Raw genomic sequence first — 22,645 nt, forward strand, 5'->3', positions numbered from 1 at the left:
TATACCAATATTCACAAACAAAACTATCAAAAGTTTGAGTGGGTAAACAAATGACATATAACCACATATTAACTTAAAATTTCTATGTTTATTTGGAATAAAATAGCTGAATTGTTTTGTTCGTAAAATGATTAATGAATCGTTTTATAGCAAAAATATGTAACTATTACTAATAGCATATTTCAACAATGAAAAATTGCATTATGTACTTTTTAATTAATAAAATTTATATAGCAGATCTCAATAACACTAATATTTCTAAAACCTAGGATTGGAATTATTATCCTTTTATACAAAGTTCCCACTTACTACTGTAGACTTTGTCATTAGTAGGATTGGGGAATAAATATCTCAATTGCACAAATGGGCAAAGCAAGTCACTATTTACAGAGACATAATGTATGAAGCTAGTGCTGAGACCATTGAATAGTTTTGATGTCCACACCTTCCTGTACCATCTCCCATAGAGGACTCATTTCTCTGAGTCGTTCCACATGCCTGGTAGTTTTCTCTGCAGTATAATCAACCTCATCAACTGTTGTGAATCTGCCTAGGCCAAATCTGAAATATTAGAGAAAGTACAAATAATCTTTCCAAAATATCCAAGATAAATAATTAATTGGTTAAAATGTATGTACCTTATTGAACTGTGTGCTAAATCCTCGTCAGTGCCAATAGCTCGTAACACATAGGAAGGTTCTAAAGATGCTGATGTGCAAGCAGAGCCACTTGACAAGGCTACATCCTTTAAAGCCATCAAGAGGGATTCACCTGCAACATAAATTGTGTTAATTAGTAATTATTTTTGAAGTCTGATGAGAGTGGGAGAAGTGAAAGTAGTGCGTCAGGATCGTAGGAAGTGGAATGAGGGACTTTCTAATTGGCGATCCCCAATAACACGATAGATGGCGTTGTTAAGATTTTTCTTCATTTGAACTTCTAATTTCAAGGACAACAGACATAATGCACCTTTTTTAAATCTTTGTTTTTGGGTATAAATTATGACCCTTTTTATTACACCAAGATACAATACAACTTCCACCCATTATTATTCTGATCAAAATAAATAGAAGCAATATAGATAGCAACATCATTCTATACATAATGTGATCCAAATATGAAGCAACAACTAGTTTTACACATGCTTCTGCCATTACATTAGATTTTTGAATAAGTATGTACCCCAGCAATGAGAAAATAAGTAATTATCACGTTAAAAGTGAACAACGCCATCTATCGTGTATCATCTAAAGTCCCTCATTCAGTAGTCTCTGCCTACATGTCACTGACAATTTATGAAAGAGTCATGCTTGTGTATTTTTATACACACCTTCTACATAAGCAAATGACAAATTGATGCAGCCCGGATATGTTTGTTCCGGGTCGCCGTTCCTAATGACGTGTGTAAGTTTCGAGTAGATCTTGTTTAAGAATCTTTGTGATAATTTCTCCATCCAAGCGTGATCGTACGCCATTTCACGCTCCGCTAACTCGCATGCGGCACCTGGGAAAGTAAATTTTGATGTATAAATGTCTGGAAAGCCAATATCTGTTATTCAAAACAAAATATTTATCACATTAATAAGAGGTTATCTCTTACCCCCATATAGTGTTATCTATCAATATAAACTTTGACTTGAACTTACCAAGTCCAACAACTAAAGGTGTGGGCACAGTACCACTGCGCATACCCCTCTCCTGTCCTCCTCCACTCTGTATGGGCTCTACACGAACTCTAGGCCTACGACGAATATACAATGCCCCAATGCCTTTGGGGCCATATACTTTGTGTCCAGAAATGGACATCAAGTCAATATTCATTTTGTTCACATCCAGTGGGATTTTTCCTAATGCCTGAGCAGCATCGGTATGGAAAAATATCTTCTTACTTTTGCATATTGCACCTATTTCAGCAATAGGTTGCTTTACACCTAAAAATTATAAAACAAATAATAAGTAAATAGTCAACATAAGTGATAATAGTTTTGTTTTCAAAGACAAAAGAAGAATTAATTAGCATTTCATTTAAATCGTAGATTACCTATTTCATTATTAACTGTCATAATAGAGACAAGACTAGTCTCAGGAGTTAATGCATCTTCCAGGTCTTTCAAATTGATAATTCCATTGGGTCCAACTGGCAGGTATGTAACTTTGAAGCCCTCGCCTTCCAGAGCACGACATGAATCTAATACACATTTGTGTTCCTAAGGATAAAAGACTGAATTAGTAATTTGGACCTTCAAAAAACAAAATATATTTTTTTTAAACAATAATAATCTTACGATCTGAGTAGTCACAACATGCTTTTTGCGTGGTGCATAGAATCTTGCTACGCCCTTAACTGAAATATTATTTGATTCGGTAGCTCCTGATGTAAAGATTATCTCCTTAGGATCTGCACCGATCAAGTTAGCCACTTGCTCTCTTGCTTTCTCCACTGCAGCTTCACTCTCCCAACCGTAAGCATGTGTGCGAGAATGAGGATTGCCATGGTAACTAACCAGATATGGCAACATTGCATCTAGCACTCGAGGATCCTGCAAAAAATGTCATTATATTATCAGGTGTATATTTTGATAAGATTATTAGGGCATAAAAATCAATTGAAAACATGACAGATAACTGATAACTTTTATAATAAGATATTTTGTTTCTTATCTTTGTTTGATCCATTTTTAAACCAAAAAAGGATAGGCAATATATTAAACTTACCATAGGAGTAGTTGCTTGAGCATCAAAATAAAGTGGTCGACCAACTTCTTCATGTTTTAAACTAAATTTTGCATCATCAACTGAAAAAAACCATTATTATGCCATTGATATGATTCAATACTACCTAAATAATAAAAAAATTGTAATTAGAAACTTATTTTTCATAATAGTCCTACTTTTCTTTTATTTTTGACGAACCAATCACTGATTGTCAACAAAAACATATCAAACAAAATTTTAATAAACTAATCGATTTTTTATTTATAAAAATGAAATGTTCTAAAAAAACTGTACCATGAAGTTAATTTTTTTACGTCTCAAAATATGTTATCGCTTTTAGTAATTCATTTTGCAAATATTAAGTTAAATTTAAATATGGTAGGTACCGGTGTTTAGCTGTTCAATTAACATTTCTATAAGAAAATCACCTGTTTACATACCTACGCTTGAAAGTAATCTGTTATTTTGAACCAGAATTACAACATTTTCCTGTAATGTTGGTTTTCTCAAAAATGAGTTAGAGAGTGCAGGAACCACATTTTTCGCAAGACGAAACATTTTTCAATTTTTTTGTAGGTTTTTCAATAAAATTACACAATTTTACGTTTTATTAGTTCTGATTGACAGTTTAGATTGCGTTCAAAAATCACCCACCCAAACGTGATATTAATTTGAGGTTAATTTATTACTTACAAGTTACATTGAGCTAGATGCTTTGTTGTTTATTAAATTGAGAGAATAGTCGGAATAAATGTTAATTAATGTACTAATTATTTTAATATATAAGTCGCCGCGCGTTGATTGATTGTATTATAAAGATTTCAAGAGTTGGTTAGTTTCTAAACGAAAATACGCCCTGTTCGTTTTATGGATATTACGTACCTACTTGGCAGGGAATCACAAAAGAAATTAGGTAGGTACCTACGCGATTATCACTTAAAACTCACGACCATAGTTCACATTGAGATAGGCAAATGTACATTACCAGTACCCACGCCTTAGTTCTAGCTTGAGATTATCCGACTTCAAAAATTGAGGTTTTAAAATTGTCAGGAGTCAGGATCTTTTTTTATTTTTTTTATGTATGTTCCCCGGTTATTCGGTGCCAGACCAACTTTTAATTAATACGGAACTGACTTCAAAAATAATTAGTTAAAAAGCGATAATTAATTTTTAAAATTAAGGCCTTTGCTATACTGCCATAAAGGCAAATACCTTGTCTCTCCAGTCTGTTTCGACGTCCGTGTTTTGTTTTTCAACGATATTGAGGCATTTTAGATTATTGTACGGTAAAAATATTAAATTTTGACGATTTATTATTATTAAAATATTACAATACATATTTTCTTGTTATTCAAATATGTCATCATAAGTTAGCAAAGTTCGTTTAGAGTCTTTCGGTGGTGGTGGGTTTCGGGGTGATGGCGCAGGGGTCCACGCTCCAGGGTTTTGTGGCGGGCGCCGTGCAGTCATTGCTTTCCAGCCTTCATCCCCACCTTCTAGTGTTGCTTGAGCACGAGATGCCGCCTCTATTGAGTCAAATGTTATAAATGCTCTGAAAAAAATAAAAATGTAATAAGTCCTTTTTAATTTTTCTTTAGCTTATTGATACCATAGCTGCCCAAAGGCGTAATTGTTTTTCTTTTTCATTCCATTGAAAAAAAAAGTTTTTGCTCACCTATCTTCATCAGGTTCAAGAGTGACAGTGAAAGGTTCAAATGTAGCCAAGCGGCGTCTGAGTGTTTCCTGGGAGATGGAAGGGCCAGTGATCTGTAGTGTGCTGCTGCCTTGCCCTTTACTTGGAGTAGGAGTATCTCCACCGGGAGCGCGACCACCTTTTTCATCTCTGGAAATTTATAATTTCGCCAAAAGTAGGTACATTAAATAGCTAAAAATATATACACATTTTAAAATACAGAATAAAAAGGTGCTTATTTATAACAATATATCTCTCATCTCTTAATATTAGTGAGATTTATTTAGCGACACAGCAACCGCGTCGTGTCTAATTATGTCGAGGGAATTATGAACCAGTAGTCATACGACGTTTATCTGCATAGATAGCATTCGCTGCATCTAATGGTCAAAGCCGTCGATATAATTAGCGCCTTGCGCGAAGCGGTTGCTGTGTCGCGGGGCTCATATAAATAAAAATATAATAAAAAAGATTTCAACATACTTGTCCCGGGCTGTGACAAAGGAGTCATAAAGGTATTTAACCCTTGGACTAGGCTTCTCTTCTGGTGGTGGAGGTTCTTGAGAAGCACTGAAAGGCTGGTAAGATGCGACCCCACCAGTAGCTCCTGCAGATCCACTAAGTTTCCTTTCTCTACCTGAAATTGTAATTTTTTCATATCTGATTTTTGTAAGTTGGTATATACCCACTACTATTCTCCCAATGACTAAAGCTTGACATTTCCATAAGGTTAAATCTAATTACTGATGATGTACATAAACATATTTTAAGTATGATATGACAAAAATTGCTTTGAATTTGTTCTTTTGAAGTAATAAAAACATGCTTACATCACATGATGAAATATTTTTTCATTCAATTAAAATTTACTCAGCTTTATAAACATTCTTGTTATGAGTGTAGTTTGAGTGGTTACATGAATGTTGTGATCAGCTAAAGGAGAAAGGGTACCCAACGTCTATTATAAAACACACTTTCCCCTTCCTGGCAAACAAATAAATTAAGTTTAAGGTAATATTAAGCCGTATTTGGTACTACTAATTACTTAAGTAAATATATAGTCATTATTTCATATCACCAAAACAACACCAAAATAACTCTGATACTAGAGTTGTGGACTAGTGGTGATATCAGTCATTAAACTAAAAATGAACATGCAAGAACCAGGAGCAATATAAATGTACTGTTTGTACTGTTGCTAAATGTTTTATAAATGTTTGTGTACAATAAAGGATATTTGATTGGTTGATGATTGAACATATAAATGTTTGCCTGTTTCAGATAATAAATAGTGATGCATACTATCATCACAATTGTCATTCTCATCACATCGGTTAATGGATGGAGATCAGACCCTGCCAATGGTCATCTAATATTTAAAGCACACCCTATTGAAGCAAACATACCTAGTCAATGGATAGGTACCATCGGGTATACTCAAAGCCATGGTGCTACATGCATGTATTAAATCCTATAAGTATAAGGACTATATTTTACGGACTACATATGGATGGAATAAATTCTTGATGTACAGAAAACAAGTCCTTTCTTTAATCTTTAGTTACCCTTAAATAATGTTATCAGTAAAGAGGGTTTTGTCTCATGAGGGGTAAAATTTGCTGCATAAGAAATTACATAAGACTAAGCTAATTACAAATCAATTTGCTTCACTGGATATAAAAGTATCTTCCTACTTTTTTTACTCGGAATTTATTTAATCCTGAAAAGTTCATAACCTATTTAATTTTTTCAATGTTTGTTTTTTTATTTATCCATAGTTTATTATTTTGCGTAATTGATTTTTAAATGAGTGCAAAACAATATACCTGCTCGCGGTCGTTTAAATGTGGCGTTCTGGGGTTGAGGCGGTGGACTTTTGATTGCCTGAATAGCTCCGCTTTTTATCAACTTTCTGGCGATCTCTCGTGCATCTCGGGCTTCTGTAGGTCTTTTCGGCAGTATAGGCTTTTCAGGCTCTTGCTTTGGTGCCTTTAAAGCCTGCAGGGCTTTCTTTTTCTTCTTTAATTTCTGGTACTTAGTTTGCAACATTAACTCCTCTTCAGTAAGGTTTGAAGGAAAGTGTAAGTAGACCATCTTGGTTAGCCAACACCACCATTTAAGTGGTCCTTAAATAACTAATAACTTTTAGACCCGTTTAAATTAATCGAAAACAAAACAAACCCAAGCTACCTTCCAATTGCCTTTCAAAAATAATTTGACAATTATGACAATTTAGTTTTTTTTTTTTTTTTGTTTGGTTTTCCCCGAAGGGTAAGGCAAAGGGAACTATGCCCATACAGCCATGTCTGACGTATTTTTTTTCTTGATGATTAATGAAATGATGAAAGGTGATGATGATGAAACCTAAGCCCCCACCCTCGGAGTAGACTCCTACTCCGAACCCCAAACGAATTAACTCAAAAGTCCGCATAAACTTTTGAGTTATGAAGCGGCTTCCTGACACGAAGCGAAAATAGGCAGATACACTTTGTTTATTGAATACTCCAATATAATAACACTCGCGAATGTCTTCCGACTAACTTAATGCGATCATTAACCACAAAACACCACTTCGTATTAATTATTTAGATTATTCAATGAAGAAAGCAACTGTCCCGTTCCCGCCTCCCGCCAAAAAACTATGACAATTTAGGTTGATGCCTCAGAACAATAACTTTAGTTATTGTTCTGAGGTTGATGCACTTGATTTTTTTTTTAAATGCAGATTGACATTTAATTTCAGGGTTACCATACACATAAACGAAAACTGTAATTCACATAACAGTTGGCATAATAGATTAGCCAAATTATTTTGATTTTTATTGCGTATTTGCTTAGGTTTGAGGAGGAGCCGTTCGTTTCATAATGAAACAGTTTTCTTAATACTATCTTCTGTTTAATTTTTTTTAACTACATACCTTATTTCGTGTGGGTTGTGTTGTGAGATCAATCGGATCAATCTTATACCATGAGATCAATGACAGACTTCATCAACTGGTTATTAGTTATTATTGAGCCACCAACAACCCCTGACATAACGACTACTTACATTATATTAGAAAATAGCACAGGAAAGTAATAACCGACTACTTAACGTGCCCACCGAAGCACCGAATTAACATCATCGTCATTTAAATAAACTTTTCCCTGCAATCGCTCTGTCCATTGATGAAACACTTTAAGGTATTTGTAATGAGGGACTTTCCAGGCTACGTTCCCCAAAAATAATTATAGATGGCGCTGTCGAGATTTAACGTGACAATTCTCATTAAGAACATAAAGATAATTGTTGCTTGATATTTGGATCACATTATGTTGCTACCTATATTGTTTCAATGGGTGGAAGATGTCATTGTGCTTGTGTGTAATAAAAAGGGTAAATTAAGATTACCTTATTTACTAAGATACAGATGAACAATGCAACGTCTGTCGTCGTCACATTACGCAACATTATGACGCTGTAATTATTTCCTTTACGCCGCAATCAATTGTTTCTGTTGTTCCCATGACAAGTTTTCACACAAACAATTGATTCGAGTTGATTCATTTTAGCTGGAAGTGATACCTACACATTTATCCTACTAACTTAACTCGGAAAACATTAGTCACGCAGTCGACGTACTTGTAGGTAGTCATACATGGCACGCACGTTATAAAAGGAAGACCACTTGAGTTGACCTTTCATAATTTAATTCTCATTTACACAAGTCATTATTTAGTCATACCAATTCGAGCAGTCAGTAACGAACAGGCAACAAAGAAAAATATGGAATTTAAAGGATTTTTCGTTTTTGTGGTTGTCACTGCAGTAATTTGTGTTCGTAGCGCACACGCGCTTCCAAGGGACAATACTGTGATAAAATATGAAGACATAGCGAGTCATAATAATGGAATTATAGAACAGAAAAAATCGAGCTCTACAGATCAACCACTTGGAGAGGAAATTAAGCCGCCGGTTTCGGTTGAGAACAACGGTTAGTAGTTTTTTTATAATAATTACCTACCTTATAATGAACTCGTTGTCATTCGCCATCATTATGTAGCACAATACGGTACTAAGTAGGTATGAATGTTTATATCATCTGTCTATCTAGAAAAGTCTGCGAGAATAATAACCTTGTACCTACCTAGGTACGTACCTATGCGTTCGTAAAAGTGAGGTCAAAGTTAGTTACTTGGGTAGGTATTGAATATTGTATGTGGTTATATGTAAGTAGGCAGGTATACACTTTTACTTGAAGAGTTCATTTCGGTATCTACTTAAGTAAGTATATAGTTTTTATAAGACTAGGTAGGTACGTACCTAATTTATTTAAAATATCAAACGTAATAACCTGTGTGTGACCTATTGCAATACCTACCAGTCATATTTACATCAAACGTGATGCACCATCTCGCGTAATACCAACCAAACGTAACATGTTTTCATTTTACCCGTATGGCAATGATTATTGATTACTAATTAGTGATTATTCGTTCACAGGAGCACCAACAAAACCAGCCCACGGACGAGTATCGTGCCAGTTTGAAGAAGCCACTGAGACTCCAGAATGTCAAGAACACTGCATACCGAAGGGATACTCCTACGGTCTATGTATTGGACACAAGTGTAGCTGTATATAAAGTAGTTTTGACGTAAATCTACATGTCACAAGCATCTTTTGGAAGTACAAGTCTTGACTTCATTTTATTAAATGTTACACAGTATCGCACTGATGTTGATCTCTTTGACTAAATAAATTAAAATTTTGGGGACGCAATAAAATAACTTATCGTATAAATGTTTTTATTTAAATAATTGTAAACTAAGACAAAACTAAGAGTTAAAGGAATCGAAAGGTGACCCATTATTATCTTCGTTAAAGCCCCTATTCCACCTATCCCACTTGGCCATCCCACCTGGGTGGTAAGAGTGGAAAAAATAATCCACTTTTCCCTCCCAGGTGGGATAAAAGAACATTTACAATTCCTCCTCTTCCACCTATCCCACCTGGGAGGGAAAAGTGGATTATTTTTTCCACTCTTACCACCCAGGTGGGATGGCCAAGTGGGATAGGTGGAATAGGGGATTAAAGTCACACCAACACGCGAGATGATTCTTTATACATCTATCTACCTAATGACAATGAAGGACTTTCCAGGCTAAGTTCCCTAAAAACAATATAGATGGCGTTGTACAGATTTAGCGTGATAATTATCTATTTTCTCATTACTCGGGTACCTAAATAATTATTCAAAAATATAATGTAATAACCTGGAAGGTCCCTTGATTGTCTTTTACGTATTTATAACTACGCAAGCAGTAACCGCAACTCATGTAGTTCCCGCTATGTTTTAATTAGTTTACATAGTTTTAAACTACTTACTCTTTATACCTAGGAAATGATACTTAATTGTTTTAACTTTTTTAGACATTATGTTCGCGTAGTAAGATCCTTGTGAATAAGATACAGGTAACACCTACCTACAGATATGTAGTAATATTTTCTGCCATTCTCCCATCTACCGTGTAGACCGCGATGTGTCCAATGTTCCCAAACAGTCACAGTCACAGTTACTTAGATTTTTCATTCGACTTCACAGCGTCGATGTTTTTCATCACAGGAACCTTATATTTCTTAGTATGTATATTGACTGGGCAAAGACAATCGACCTCTTCCTTAATTTTGTTCCAACTATAGTCTACGTCCTCTTTCTTTGTATTGCGAGAACATATCACGAATCGAATCATGTATCTGTTGTGATACGAACCGGCCACCATGAAGACCTTTTTCTTTTCAGTCAGGTTATCCAACAGCTTCTTCGTTACCTTGTCTCCTTCTGTTAATCTAAAACACACCAATCCCATTGCAGGTTCTGGTTCAATCACAAATCGGTCATCAGGTTGCATCAGCTGTGCGAAATATTTCGCGAGACCGATTTGATTCCTAATGTGACTTCTAATGCCCTCAGTTCCGTAAATTCTCAAGACAGTCCATAGTTTCAACGCTCTGAACTTGCGCCCGAGCGGCAGCTGCCAGTGCCTGTAGTCAGGGATCTTATTTGAATTTTCTAAGTCATCTAAATATATTCTTTGGACATCAAACGTCTTTATCAAATCATAGCCATTCTTCACCCACATACAGGAACAATCGAAGTTGACAAGCATCCATTTGTGGGCGTTGACATCAAATGAGTCAACATATTCAACGCCGTTCATCAAGTGTCTGTATTCTGGGCAAGTGAAAGCGGCACCAGCATAGGCGGCATCTACGTGGAGCCAGACATTATACTCATTACATAGTGGTCCTATCTCATATAAAGGATCAAAAGCGCAGGTTCCAGTTGTACCTAATGTAGCAACACAATAACAAGGTATGAGCCCTTGTTCCTGATCTTCTTCAAAAGCTTTCTTCAACGTGTCCCCGCGCAGTTTGCCATCAGCATCTGTTTTCAACAGCCTCATTTTCATGGAACCAAGTAGGCCTGCTTTCTCTACGGACGAATTACTCTGATCCGAAGAGTACGCTATGAGCTTGGCTTTGATGAAACCCTCATCTAAGTCTGGGTTGGTTTGCTTGATTCTGCGAACGGTTCTATCCTTAGCGGCCAAGAGTCCGACGAGAGTAGCCTCACTTGCTGAACCCTGTACATCAAATTGTGGACATGATGACATATTCTTATTACTTACAAGATAAACAGCCTGTATATGTCTGGTGAGAAATACACCTGGTGAGGTACTTATACATTTCACGCTCATGCCTCCCAGTTACCACCAGTTAGCTAATTAAGATTTAATTAAGATCTCCACACACAACAGGCAGTATATCTACCGGTAGCGTTCGAGCTTGTAAGTATGCACTTTGAGTTTGTATGAAGCTTAGGTACCTAAGTTTTCCTTCACGCATTGAATTTATCGCTCCTATATGTATAGGTATGTGGAGAACATTACTATAATTCACCTGGATCACTCCACCGCCAGGTCCGGTGGAACAGTTGAGGAACTGCTCAGGCAGCCCCAGCAGCTTGCCCAGCCAGTTCATCGTCACCACCTCCAGCTCAGTGCACGCCGGACTTGACATCTGAGAACAGAATAAACATCAGATGGAATTGTCTCGGCAAGTAGTGAAAGTCAACCGGGGAGAAATCCAATCAGTCAGAAAAGTTGTTTTTAGTAGGTGTAGGTGGTTATATTATTATAACGAATATTATACAGACACAAGAAAACTACACTGGCTAGACTGAATTCGACTTAATGAGTTCGAATTCACGTTTGGATCATGGATTTTGGAATGGAATTACATCACGTGGTTACCAGGATTTCTGCCCCGTTAATGGCAATGTGCGGAAGGCAAGACAGAAACCACTGCCCTATTTTTCCCTAAAAAAGTAGTATGGGGAATGCTACACCGAAAAGAGCGTGGCTCTTAAACAGTTTCAATAAAAGGGAGCGGAGGTAAGTGCAGTGTGAACACCCCGTAAGCGAGACGGCCGCGCAGTACCTATTGTATCGAGATTGTAAGGATCGGCGTGGCGCGTCGGCCGGTCCGTCGATGCATTGTATGAACGCACTACGCGTTACCGGTGCGCACATTCGTGTGGACAGCGAGACACAGTTGGCGTGTTGGTAGCACATTCGTTGGTACAGCTTTCGTGATAGCTACGCGTGTGCGTAGCGCACGCCTCGAGGTTCCAAATGCTCATATTTGTCACAATATGGGTCTTGCAGCTAAAGTGATAAATTAGTAATGATGTGAATGGCAATAGGCTCGCCGTCTATTACTTATATGAGGTTTAAACATAACTGGCGAGGAGTGGATGTATATGTTAAACACATCTGATGATGATGTTATGCTATGAAAGAAGTTCTAGCCATAGAGGCGGCCAATCAGCTCGCGATACCAAACACTTCAGGACCCCGATACCGACCCCGCCGGCGTTGTCGACGATTTCCCTCAATCAGCGCTTATCGCTATCGACCCGCTAGGGTCGATTAATTCTTTCAAATATGTTTCCTCTCAGACGACGCCATGAGCCGAGGTTCGCGCCCAACTGGGCACCCTCAGGCCTGTTGTCTTAGTCGTTGTACCGGGTGAGAGCCTTCAGCGCTCCCCATTTGTCCGGCCAAGTAGTAAATGCCATCTGCGGCAAATCTACAATAAGTCACGTCAAAAAAAACATATATTTATTTTATCAGCATACCCAGCTGAATCCAATGACTCCAAGCCCGTTACTCAGAATACTTCCAACCAGACTCGCTGTTGGGGCTAGTTCTTGATTGTGCAGGGATTCCAGAATAAAATGCTTCACGATGATTGACTTTCACTGGTTTATTACGTGAATTTATACAAATTTATGTGGTGCGTGGACGCGACGTAACGCGTCGCGCGCAAAGGTTGATCGGCGAGTGATCGAAGATGGCGGCTCGGCGCGGCGGGCGGCGGCGCGGAGCGGCGCGGGGGCATCGCGGGTGTCGCGGGGGACGCGGGCGGTGACCGACGCGGGCGCGGGGCGGTTGTCATTGTGTGCGTGAACAGGCTCCCGGGGTTGGAACATCCTGTTCCAAAGATGGTTCATGTGCTGGTAGGGGGCACAGCCGGTTGTAAGCTCTCCGAATGCTTCCGGTCGCAGTGGTGACGTCAGCGACGCGTGAGATGCCGTCAGGTCCGGGGTGTAGGCAGGTGACTCTTCCCAGCAGCCAGCGGTTAGGCGGAAGGCGATCGTCCTTCACGAGGACCATGTCGCCGACTAGTAGCTCTCCTTTGTTATGCTGCCATTTGGTTCTTTTTTGTAGCTCTGAAATATATTCTTTATAATATCGATTCCAGAAGTGTGCAGTCAGTGCCATTGTTCTTTTATAACGAGACAATGTGCAGATTCGAGCTTCTCTCTCTAGGTCGATCTGTGGATGAGGCAGCATAGTTAGGGTTCGTCCGATTAAGAAGTGAGATGGAGTCAAGGGAATGAGATCATTAGGATCCGACGATAACGGAGTCAACGGGCGTGAATTGAGAATTCCCTCTATTTGAACGAGGACTGTGTTCATTTCCTCATATGTCAAATGCGCTAATGAAAGGACTCTTTTAAGATGATGCTTAATAGATTTGACCGAACTTTCAGCCAAGCCGTTGAAATGAGGGCTATAAGCAGGTGAGAATTTAAAGTTAATTGCCCGCTCTGATGCATATGAACTTATGTCGTTACATTTGGCCTTAAGAAACTTTGACATCTCATTGTAAGCACCAAGAAAATTAGTACCATTATCCGAGTATATATTAACAGGTTTACCTCTACGAGCCGTAAATCTATTAAGTGCGGCTAAAAAAGCCTCCGTGCTTAAGTCGGTAACTAGCTCAATGTGAACTGCTCTTACAGCCAGGCAGACAAAGATACAAATATACGATTTTACCAATTTGCAACCTCTACCTTTTCTGTCCGCTATGATAATAGGGCCGGCGTAGTCAACGGCAGTGCTAGAAAATGGAAAGTCTGAGTGAAGTCGTTCAGTAGGTAAATTGGCCATTATAGGCTGAATAGACTTACCAGTGTGCCTACAACAAGTATGGCATTCATGAGTTATCTTTCTAGCCAGATTACGACCACCTATGGTCCAGTATTTATGTCTTAATACAGAAAGTAGTAGTTGAGGACCTGAATGCATTAATATTTTGTGAAAATGTCGGAATAAGAGCTGCGTTATGTGATGAGATGCGTGAAGTAAAATTGGGTGCTTTGTATCATAATCGTAATTAGAGTTAGAAAGCCTACCTCCCACGCGAATGACACCTTCATCTGACAAAAATGGATTTAAATTCAACAGTTTATTTTTAGCAGGTAAGTGTTTTTGTTTATGTAACATGTTATGCTCATTGTAGAATACAGTTAATTGAACTATTTTGCATAAAGCAATTGTAGAAAAAGTTAATTCCGGTATTTTTAAAAATCCAGTACGTTTTGCAGAGGGATGACGACAGTTGTGTATGAATCTTAGTATATAAGCTGTCACGCGTTGTAGTTTGCTGAAATCAGAGAATTTATCTGTATAATTAGTTTCCTCACTAGATAGATGACAAGTTTGTGTGGCTTTCGTTTCAGGTAAAGCAGTGAGCATGTGCTTTGGTTGAGTTGGCCAGTCAGAATTAGTATGTAATAGAAACGTGGGCCCTGCGAACCAAAGATTACAATTAAGTAGATGAATGGGATTACAACCTCTCGAACCGATGTCAGCGGGATTTAACTTTGTGGGTACATACATCCAATCTTCGGGAAGGGTGACATCTGAGATTTCGTTAATACGATGCAATACAAATGATTTTAAAGATGCTTTAGGGGCCCTTATCCAACCCAAAACAATTGTTGAGTCACACCAAAAATAACAGTTGTCAATTTTGATTCTTAAGGCAGTTTTCACCTTTATTGCCAATCGAACTGCCAACAATGCTCCACAAAGCTCTAATCGGGGTGTTGTCATACCCTTTAGTGGGGCAACCTTGCTCTTTGCCATGACCAGATGAACAGTGATGCTGCCATCTAGGGAAATGCTACGTAAGTATACACACGCACTATAAGCATGAAGAGATGCGTCGCAAAAAGTATGAAGTTCAATACCCTTTGGAGAAGTACATATTATATGTCGTGGAACAACAATGTTGTTTAATTGAGAAAGAGAACTTAAGAATGTTGACCAATCTTTTTCTATAGAATCGGGTACACATTCGTCCCATGAAACCTTCGAAACCCAAAGTTTTTGAAGAATGATTTTACCTTGTAAAATACACGGGTTAATAAGACCTAATGGATCAAAAATCTGTCCTATTGTAGACAAGATCGATCGCTTACTAACCTTCTCATTTGATGACTCAACATTAACCGAAAATGATAACATATCAGACCTACAAGCCCATCGCAAGCCTAATGTTTTGGCTTCATCGTCATTTATTAGTTTGAGCAAATTGTCATCATTATTATCATTTTGAATATTTTCCAAGATATGCGGAATATTTGAACGCCATTTTCTTAAATAAAATTGTCCTTGCTTAAGTTGATCAATTACACCCTTAATTATGTGAATAAGAGTTGACTCGGAGTCGTGTCCGCTGATGTAATCATCAATGTAAAAATCATGTAATATTGTTTCACGTACTAACGGGTCATCACACTCTTGTCCCAATTGGACAAGGCAGCGCGTAGCAAGATACGGAGCCGATGCAGTGCCGTAAGTGACAGTATTTAAATCATATATTTTTATTTCTTGTGTGGGTTCGAACCGCCACAATATCTGTTGTAAGCATCGCTGATGTTCTGCTACAAGTACACAGCGGTACATTTTTTCACAATCAGAGGTGACTACGTACTTATGTTGACGGAAACGAATAAGAATATTAATTAAGTCATCTTGAACAGTTGGACCTACACTCTGAATGTCATTGAAGGATATACCTGAAGTAGTTTTAGCTGAGGCGTCAAATACCACTCTCAGTTTGGTGGTAAGACTGGACTCTCGTACAACACCGTGGTGGGGAACTGTGTAAGTAGGGTTTTCATTAATATTATCAGTGTTAGTCAATGACATATGGCCGAGGTCAATGTACTCACGTATAAAATCATTATATTGTTGTTTGAACAATGGGAAACGTTTAAATTTACGTTCCAACGATAGGAAACGGTTTAATGCTTGATCGTAAGAATTACCTAACGTTGCGGGCGTCTGTTTTAAAGGAATCTGAACTATAAAGCGACCGTCGTCTTGACGTTTAGTTGTAGCGACAAAATGTTGTTCACACTCGTGCTCTTCCTTAGTAGTTTTGCGAGGTGACGGAACAGATTCTAACTCGAAAAATGTATCAAGTTGATTTTGTATATTGACTTCATTAATGAAATGGCAATGGACTGTATTAACGGGTGATTGTTTATGGTTACAAGTATGAAATGAACCTGACACCAACCAGCCGAGCTTGGTGTTACTGAGCACCGGCATATTTTTGCCTAATGATATACGTTCAGTACCTAGAATATTCCAGAATACTTCAGCGCTGAGCAACATGTCGATCTCAGACGGTGAATTGAATGTTGGGTCAGCTAATGTGATATTTTTAGGTATATTTAATGGTTCAATATCAAAGTAAGTCATAGGTAACATTTGTGTTATTTGTGGAATAATAAAGCAACTAATGTTTGTTGTGTATTTTTCAGTTCGTGACGATAAAGTAATATCAGAACGTTTATGAATGCGAATTGATTCACGACTCAAACCTTCGACCGTAGTCGACGTCGAGTAAATAGGAAGTTTCAACTTATTTCTTAACCTTTCAGTTATAAAGTTAGACGTGCTCCCATTGTCTAGTAAAGCGCGCACTTTATGTAGTTTACCATCAGTGTCGACAACGCTAACAAGTGCCGTGGAGAGAAGAACGCTACTACGGTGAGTAGATGATAAAACAATATCATTTGGTATTGATTGGTCCTCACATATTGATTCTGTTTCAGAGCTGGCGTCCTCCTGCGCAGCTAGTACGACGCAGTTATTGTTCGCAGACGTAGCAGGGCGGGCAGAGGTGGAAGGCTGCTCGGGAGCAGTATGCGTCGTCTCATTGGTGTGGAGTAACGTGTTGTGATACTTAGTACAGATTCTGCACGGACCAAATCTACACCGTTTTACCTCATGTCCTTGACGTAAACAATTGGAGCATAATTTCAATTGTTTGATTTTATGGTTTTTTTCTTGAATAGATAAGAGCTTGAATTTTGTACACTGGTAAATAGGATGGTTTTGTTTACACAAAGGACATGAATATTGTCTTTGTGTATTTGAGTTTTCATTAACGATAAATGTACGCGGCCGAGCACCTGCAGGCTCGCTATGCCTACGTCTATTTTGACCCTGATCCACCATGGTTTCTAGCAATTCCGCGCGATTGTTAATGAACTTAGTAAAAACATCCAAAGTAGGCATTTTTTCAAGATCATTGGTATGTTCTTTCCATTTACGATTAGTAACTTGATCAAGTTTGCCAGAAGCCATGTGAACAATTAATATATCCCAGTTTTTGGTGTCAACATTGAGTGTTTTAAGTGACCTTATATTTTTATTAATAATGTCGACCAAATTACGTAAAGCAACCGATGACTCTTTAGCTATCGGTTCGATATCTAATAACGCTTGTATGTGATTGCTAACTAAAACCTTGTCATTTTGGTAGCGCTCGCATAATAATTTCCAAGCTACATCGTAATTATGTGCAGAGAAATCTAAGCAACTTATGACATTTGCAGCTTTGTCCTTTAAAGATGATCGCAAATAGTGAAATTTGTTTACTTTTGGTATAGTATCGTTCTCATGAATAAGTGACGTGAAGGTATCATGAAATTCAAGCCAGTTTTCGTAATGGCCAGAAAAGGTAGGCAAATGTATCGTAGGTAATCGCAAGCTTGGCCCACCTGTTGCAAGTACAGTACCAGACACGGAGGCTGCCGACGACACGTTGTCTCTGCCTGGCTGCGGAGAGGCAAACCTGCTCGCGAAATCTCGCGCTCTGCCGACGCTCGCGAAGTACTCAGCATCGAACTTCTCGCGATATTGGTACTCCTTCTCACAGTCCGCATCTGAAATTTCCGTGCAACCTTCTATTTCAACTTGTAATATATCATATTCATTATACCATTCCTCGACCTTGGTTAACCTAATATTAAGTTCGCTAAGCTGTGCGCTACTAGGTTTTTCGCATGTGGTAATAACGTCTAAATAGGCGATGAATTGAGTTAGTTTTGATCGATATGAACTACGTTTTCGTCGTAGTACTGGCAACGTACTCGTCATGTTTATGACTATTTAGGTAGGTAAAAGCTGCAATGATAGTATACAAATATTACGGTAAGTATGTGTAATGTAGCGCAAAAAAAAATGCTATTAGTGCGTGAATGAAGTTACCCAAGTAGTAGTAAATACCTATAATAACATTCAGAAACTCAAGTTGATTTCCTTTTAAAGAATTATTTTTTTTTTAAAGCGCAAATAGGTAATAAGAGTGTTAGTAATTGAATGAGGAAGATTATAATCCGTCATGTGAAGAAAAATAATTATGTGTGATGCGTACAATGAGAATATAACTGATAATCAAGGTGCAAGTAGGTTCTTGTTGTTATTGAACAACAATACCAATTGAAAAAAAATAAATTGAAAAAAAAAAACAGAAAACAAAAAATGTTTTTAAGGCGCAAACGTAAAGACAGAAATATACTAAACTTAAAGATAATAAGGCGTGCAGAGCAGAGCGGGCAAGAAAGCAGTGCGATCAGCTGGCACGACGTGGCAAATACTGGTCGCGCCGGCCGCCGACTCGACAAAATGGCGCAGCGATGGCGCACTAGCGTGTTGGCCCGGCCCGGCGTCTGCACCGCTAAATGCACCGAACCGACGACGCGTCTGCGTCCGCCAGAATCACTGGAATGCGATAAGAAAATGTAGGTAATTGTTTCGCAAATAGCGTATAACCCTTTTTTCAGCACTGCCGGGCAAAAATATTAAACCTCTTGAAAGATAAACTTCAAATAAAGACTTAAATGTGCGAGTATGATGCCATCGTAATGGGTAGGGATGAATAACAACATCGAATGTTTGTTAAAATAACAAAAAAATAAAAAATAGCGCTTTATAAAGTAAATGCAGGGCAACTAAATGCAAGTTAAGAATGAGAATCCAAATCGTAATGTGTATTAGGTAAGTAGGTATAATGATACCGAATAAAAGGACTAGTACCTATTTGTAAAAAATTTAAAGAATTTAACGTAGGTAGGTATGTGCAATAGGTATTTAAAGAACCCAAATGCACTTGACGCGTAATAATACTGATCGACAAACACCACATAGGTATTTGTAAATTATGTTGAAACTAGGTAATGCAATAGGTAGGATAGAATCGGAACGAACTCACTGGTTATGGCTGGCCTTTCCCAAAATCCTTTGTGCTCGCTCACTCACTAACTTTGACTGCACCGATGCTCGATGAAGTTTATCCGGAACAATAACGCCTGCTTAGAATGACTTTCCCCGCTGCGTATGCTGTGCTGGTAGAAATTCGACTCGAAGGACCATTTGTTGGGGCTAGTTCTTGATTGTGCAGGGATTCCAGAATAAAATGCTTCACGATGATTGACTTTCACTGGTTTATTACGTGAATTTATACAAATTTATGTGGTGCGTGGACGCGACGTAACGCGTCGCGCGCAAAGGTTGATCGGCGAGTGATCGAAGATGGCGGCTCGGCGCGGCGGGCGGCGGCGCGGAGCGGCGCGGGGGCATCGCGGGTGTCGCGGGGGACGCGGGCGGTGACCGACGCGGGCGCGGGGCGGTTGTCATTGTGTGCGTGAACACTCGCGAAGGAGGTGCCCGTGGGGTAGAACGCGTGGAATCGTGGAGAATGCCAGTGAGTAATCTGAAAGTAAAACGAGGACTCAAGGAAAGAATTCTATCCTTTCTAACATAACATAACACAGGAAATACCTACAAAACAAAAGAGAAATGGAAAAAGTACAATAGGCAATAGGATATTCTATATAAGTAAGTAAAATATAGAATTAAGTATAGATAGTTATTCTAAATGACATATAAATACTTCTTTGACAGAGAATTCGGTAGATTCCAACCAAGTAATTAAATATAATTTGCTTATAATTAAATTATATTATTATATTAATTTATAATTAAATAATAGTCACGTCAATAAGAAAAAAAAGTTTCGGTAGATGCTTATCTATGATCTACCCACTCATGTCGTAAAAACCTAAATACCTACAGAGGGTTAGTGTGTTTAACACGACGGACCATTATGTTACAATATGGATATTAATATTATGGGATAATTAATTAAAGTGATACCATACGGTTCATCATAGGATTGTAATGATATAAGTCTGTGTAAAACGAGGTTTTGTAGGTAGGAGTTTTGTATGAACTGTTCGAAGTGTGCTTTTATTCCACCCAAGTAGATATTTAAGCTAAGCAGGTACTTAACTATAAAATGGATCATAATTTTAGAAGGTTTGTCGCCAACGTTCATACCACGTTGAACACACCGGTTCTCGTCCGATCACCGAAGTTAAGCAACGTCGGGCGCGGTTAGTACTTGGATGGGTGACCGCCTGGGAATACCGCGTAATGTTGGCTTTTTGCACGGATTTTTTGAAGGATTTTGTTTTTTTTTTAACTTGTGATCCTACTCATAAAGGGCAGACGCATGAGTACTTTGGCTCCTAAAAAGTATAAAAGAAAGAAAAATAATACTAACGCCTGGTAAAATAAAATGAGTGAAGTCATGGAGTACATCTTTCCACTGTTCCGGTTCTTCAGGCGCTTCTGGCGGCAGACTGTTGACCAAATATCCAGGTTCCACTGATGGTAAGACATCTCTGAAATTATGTAGTAAAAATAATTGATAGGTAGGTTGGCTATGTACACTTTAAAACAATGATTGCTAATAAATATACAGTCAAGTTACCTATCCTGAACATTTTATTAGAAAGTCAATGTTTGTGAGCACTGTTTTCGTCCGGAGCGAACATTTTATGAATTAGGTATCTACTTTAAACAGTTTTCGATTATTTTTTTCTTTGTAAGTTTCCCTAAGCACGAGTGCTATAAATACAAAAATCGTCTACTTTAAATGTTTTCTTTTACGGGCTGAAACACATGGCTGAAAAGACCCTTACTTTTTAAAGAAGTGGTATCTATACATAGATATTTTTTCACCTATTTTTTTCACAAAATAGGAATATTATCGCTCTCAAAAATAAAAAGATGTCGCTTCTATAAAAAGCCGGACTCAAATCAACTGGTTACCTATCCTGAACCGTTTACCTAAGCAGACTCTGTGAAAACGGGATAACGCTATGGTGTGTATTCATTGCGTCAGATTGTTAACGTAAAGACACGTATTTGTTAAGTAATTACATGCATCAGGTAATCCGAGTGTTTTGTTACCAGACTTCTTTTGGTTCTAATGTTCTATTCTGTACAGTGAAATTTGGTTTCTAAACATTATGTAGGCACAATAGGGTAGATAGGTACCCTAAAACGAGTACAGTCGTTTCATGTAAGTAGATTTTCAATATTTAAAAAATAAAACCTTATGACAAAGTTTTAAGGAAAAGATAGCCTTAAAAGAATCATGTTTGTTAAAAGTCTTGCTAATAATATGAACGAACTAAAATAGTTCTTAGTTACTTACCTTGCTCTTATATTTTCCATATAATCAGCTATCAAGTCTATCGCTGCTTTGCCGAATTCGCGAAACTCTTCAACATCCATTTTTGCACAACACTTTTAAATCAGTCACTGAGTTCGTATAGACAGCTTTATTTCCCAAAGTTGATTCCCTACGCACTTTGACTTTACACATAAAACGTTAAGAACAATGTTGTCATCTAGCCTCCTTGTAAGGTAATGTAGTACAGATCAAACTAGGCGACTATATATGCGCATACGCATTACAGCTATTGTAAAAAACAACCAATTATCTACTTAATAAAGACTCAGTTCTCGGCATGCCTTATTGACGCTTGGAAATAAAAATCTCAACTAGGAACAGAAATTAGCGTCACGATTCATTTATATAAACTCCGCTTTAAGTAGTACCCACTATTGAAACATAAAACAATAAAAGTCTAGGTTATTTTTATTATTTCGAATTCGTAAACAGGTTTTTGTCTTAATAAATGTCTGGAAAGGTAAATTACGTGAAGTCTACTTACGTCAGTATTAAATATACTTACTCGATATCTATAACCGAAAGGAGATCTTCAGACCCTGGATGTCATGTATCACCAGAAAGCATGTTAAGAGAAATCAAACAAGCCCAAATCAGTTAAAAAATCGGATGTAGAAAATATATTCTTATAAAAAGTTGAAAAAGGAACGTGATTTTTCATTTAACCATAAGTTTTTACTGACAGCATATTTTCGACCTATTTATTACTTACTCAGTATTTAGTGGTCTATTTCGGTAAATATGCCTCGTTAATGTTGTATCTTTAAACCAAGTTCCATACAACTTTGATGAGCTGGAGTACGGGGGATTAAAAAGGTCATTTTGATCCGATTAATCTAAGAAAGCAATATTGCTATTTTTATTAACATTGCGCACTTACTTTTATATGCGCAAATGTCAAATTGCAATATTGTTAGATGAATTGTTTCGATGTGGCCTTTTTAACCCCTCAGGAAAAACAAAAGTACTTAAGTAGAATAAACGGCATCTGTGG

At 37.9% G+C, this 22,645-nt stretch overlaps 5 protein-coding genes and 1 non-coding gene across 8 annotated transcripts; 2 read left to right on the top strand and 4 right to left on the bottom strand.

Moving 5' to 3' along the window:
- Positions 1-68: 68 nt before the first annotated feature.
- On the bottom strand, positions 69-3,354 carry LOC126368994 (cysteine desulfurase, mitochondrial). Its single transcript, XM_050013278.1, has 8 exons — positions 3,156-3,354; positions 2,716-2,795; positions 2,286-2,540; positions 2,042-2,207; positions 1,647-1,931; positions 1,331-1,504; positions 639-771; positions 69-561 (listed from the first exon to the last, which is right to left on the bottom strand). The coding sequence occupies exons 1-8, from the start codon at positions 3,271-3,273 to the stop codon at positions 408-410; spliced, it is 1,365 nt and encodes a 454-aa protein (XP_049869235.1). The 5' UTR covers positions 3,274-3,354; the 3' UTR covers positions 69-407.
- Positions 3,355-4,013: 659 nt separating this feature from the next.
- On the bottom strand, positions 4,014-6,979 carry LOC126369004 (negative elongation factor E). Its single transcript, XM_050013290.1, has 4 exons — positions 6,238-6,979; positions 4,895-5,048; positions 4,394-4,561; positions 4,014-4,270 (listed from the first exon to the last, which is right to left on the bottom strand). Exons 1-4 carry the CDS (start codon positions 6,503-6,505, stop codon positions 4,066-4,068), a joined length of 795 nt encoding a protein of 264 aa, XP_049869247.1. The 5' UTR covers positions 6,506-6,979; the 3' UTR covers positions 4,014-4,065.
- A 1,002-nt stretch (positions 6,980-7,981) lies between these two features.
- LOC126367774 (uncharacterized) lies at positions 7,982-9,192 on the top strand. Its single transcript, XM_050011505.1, has 2 exons — positions 7,982-8,385; positions 8,895-9,192. The coding sequence occupies exons 1-2, from the start codon at positions 8,178-8,180 to the stop codon at positions 9,032-9,034; spliced, it is 348 nt and encodes a 115-aa protein (XP_049867462.1). The 5' UTR covers positions 7,982-8,177; the 3' UTR covers positions 9,035-9,192.
- LOC126367712 (3,4-dihydroxyphenylacetaldehyde synthase 2-like) lies at positions 9,181-21,892 on the bottom strand. 2 transcript variants are annotated; one of them, XR_007566508.1, is made up of 7 exons: positions 21,613-21,892; positions 20,674-20,794; positions 19,759-19,821; positions 12,593-12,643; positions 11,353-11,472; positions 9,528-11,036; positions 9,181-9,296 (listed from the first exon to the last, which is right to left on the bottom strand). XR_007566508.1 is itself a non-coding variant. In XM_050011384.1 (6 exons), the coding sequence occupies exons 1-6, from the start codon at positions 21,690-21,692 to the stop codon at positions 9,966-9,968; spliced, it is 1,506 nt and encodes a 501-aa protein (XP_049867341.1). In that variant the 5' UTR covers positions 21,693-21,892; the 3' UTR covers positions 9,181-9,965. The 2 variants fall into 2 exon arrangements, 1 of the variants encoding a protein (XP_049867341.1); XM_050011384.1 differs by having other exon boundaries at positions 9,181-11,036.
- Positions 12,702-19,554, bottom strand: LOC126367759 (uncharacterized). 2 transcript variants are annotated; one of them, XM_050011486.1, is made up of 3 exons: positions 19,372-19,554; positions 17,828-18,830; positions 12,702-13,186 (listed from the first exon to the last, which is right to left on the bottom strand). In XM_050011486.1, the coding sequence occupies exons 2-3, from the start codon at positions 18,204-18,206 to the stop codon at positions 12,909-12,911; spliced, it is 657 nt and encodes a 218-aa protein (XP_049867443.1). In that variant the 5' UTR covers positions 18,207-18,830; positions 19,372-19,554; the 3' UTR covers positions 12,702-12,908. The 2 variants fall into 2 exon arrangements, with proteins under 2 accessions (XP_049867443.1, XP_049867451.1); XM_050011494.1 differs by having other exon boundaries at positions 19,321-19,554.
- Positions 20,434-20,552, top strand: LOC126371367 (5S ribosomal RNA). The gene has a single exon (XR_007566997.1). It is a non-coding gene; the product is annotated as a 5S ribosomal RNA (ribosomal RNA).
- Positions 21,893-22,645: the final 753 nt, after the last annotated feature.

Source organism: Pectinophora gossypiella, chromosome 1, assembly GCF_024362695.1.
Source record: "Pectinophora gossypiella chromosome 1, ilPecGoss1.1, whole genome shotgun sequence".
Taxonomy (NCBI): Eukaryota; Metazoa; Arthropoda; class Insecta; order Lepidoptera; family Gelechiidae; genus Pectinophora; species Pectinophora gossypiella.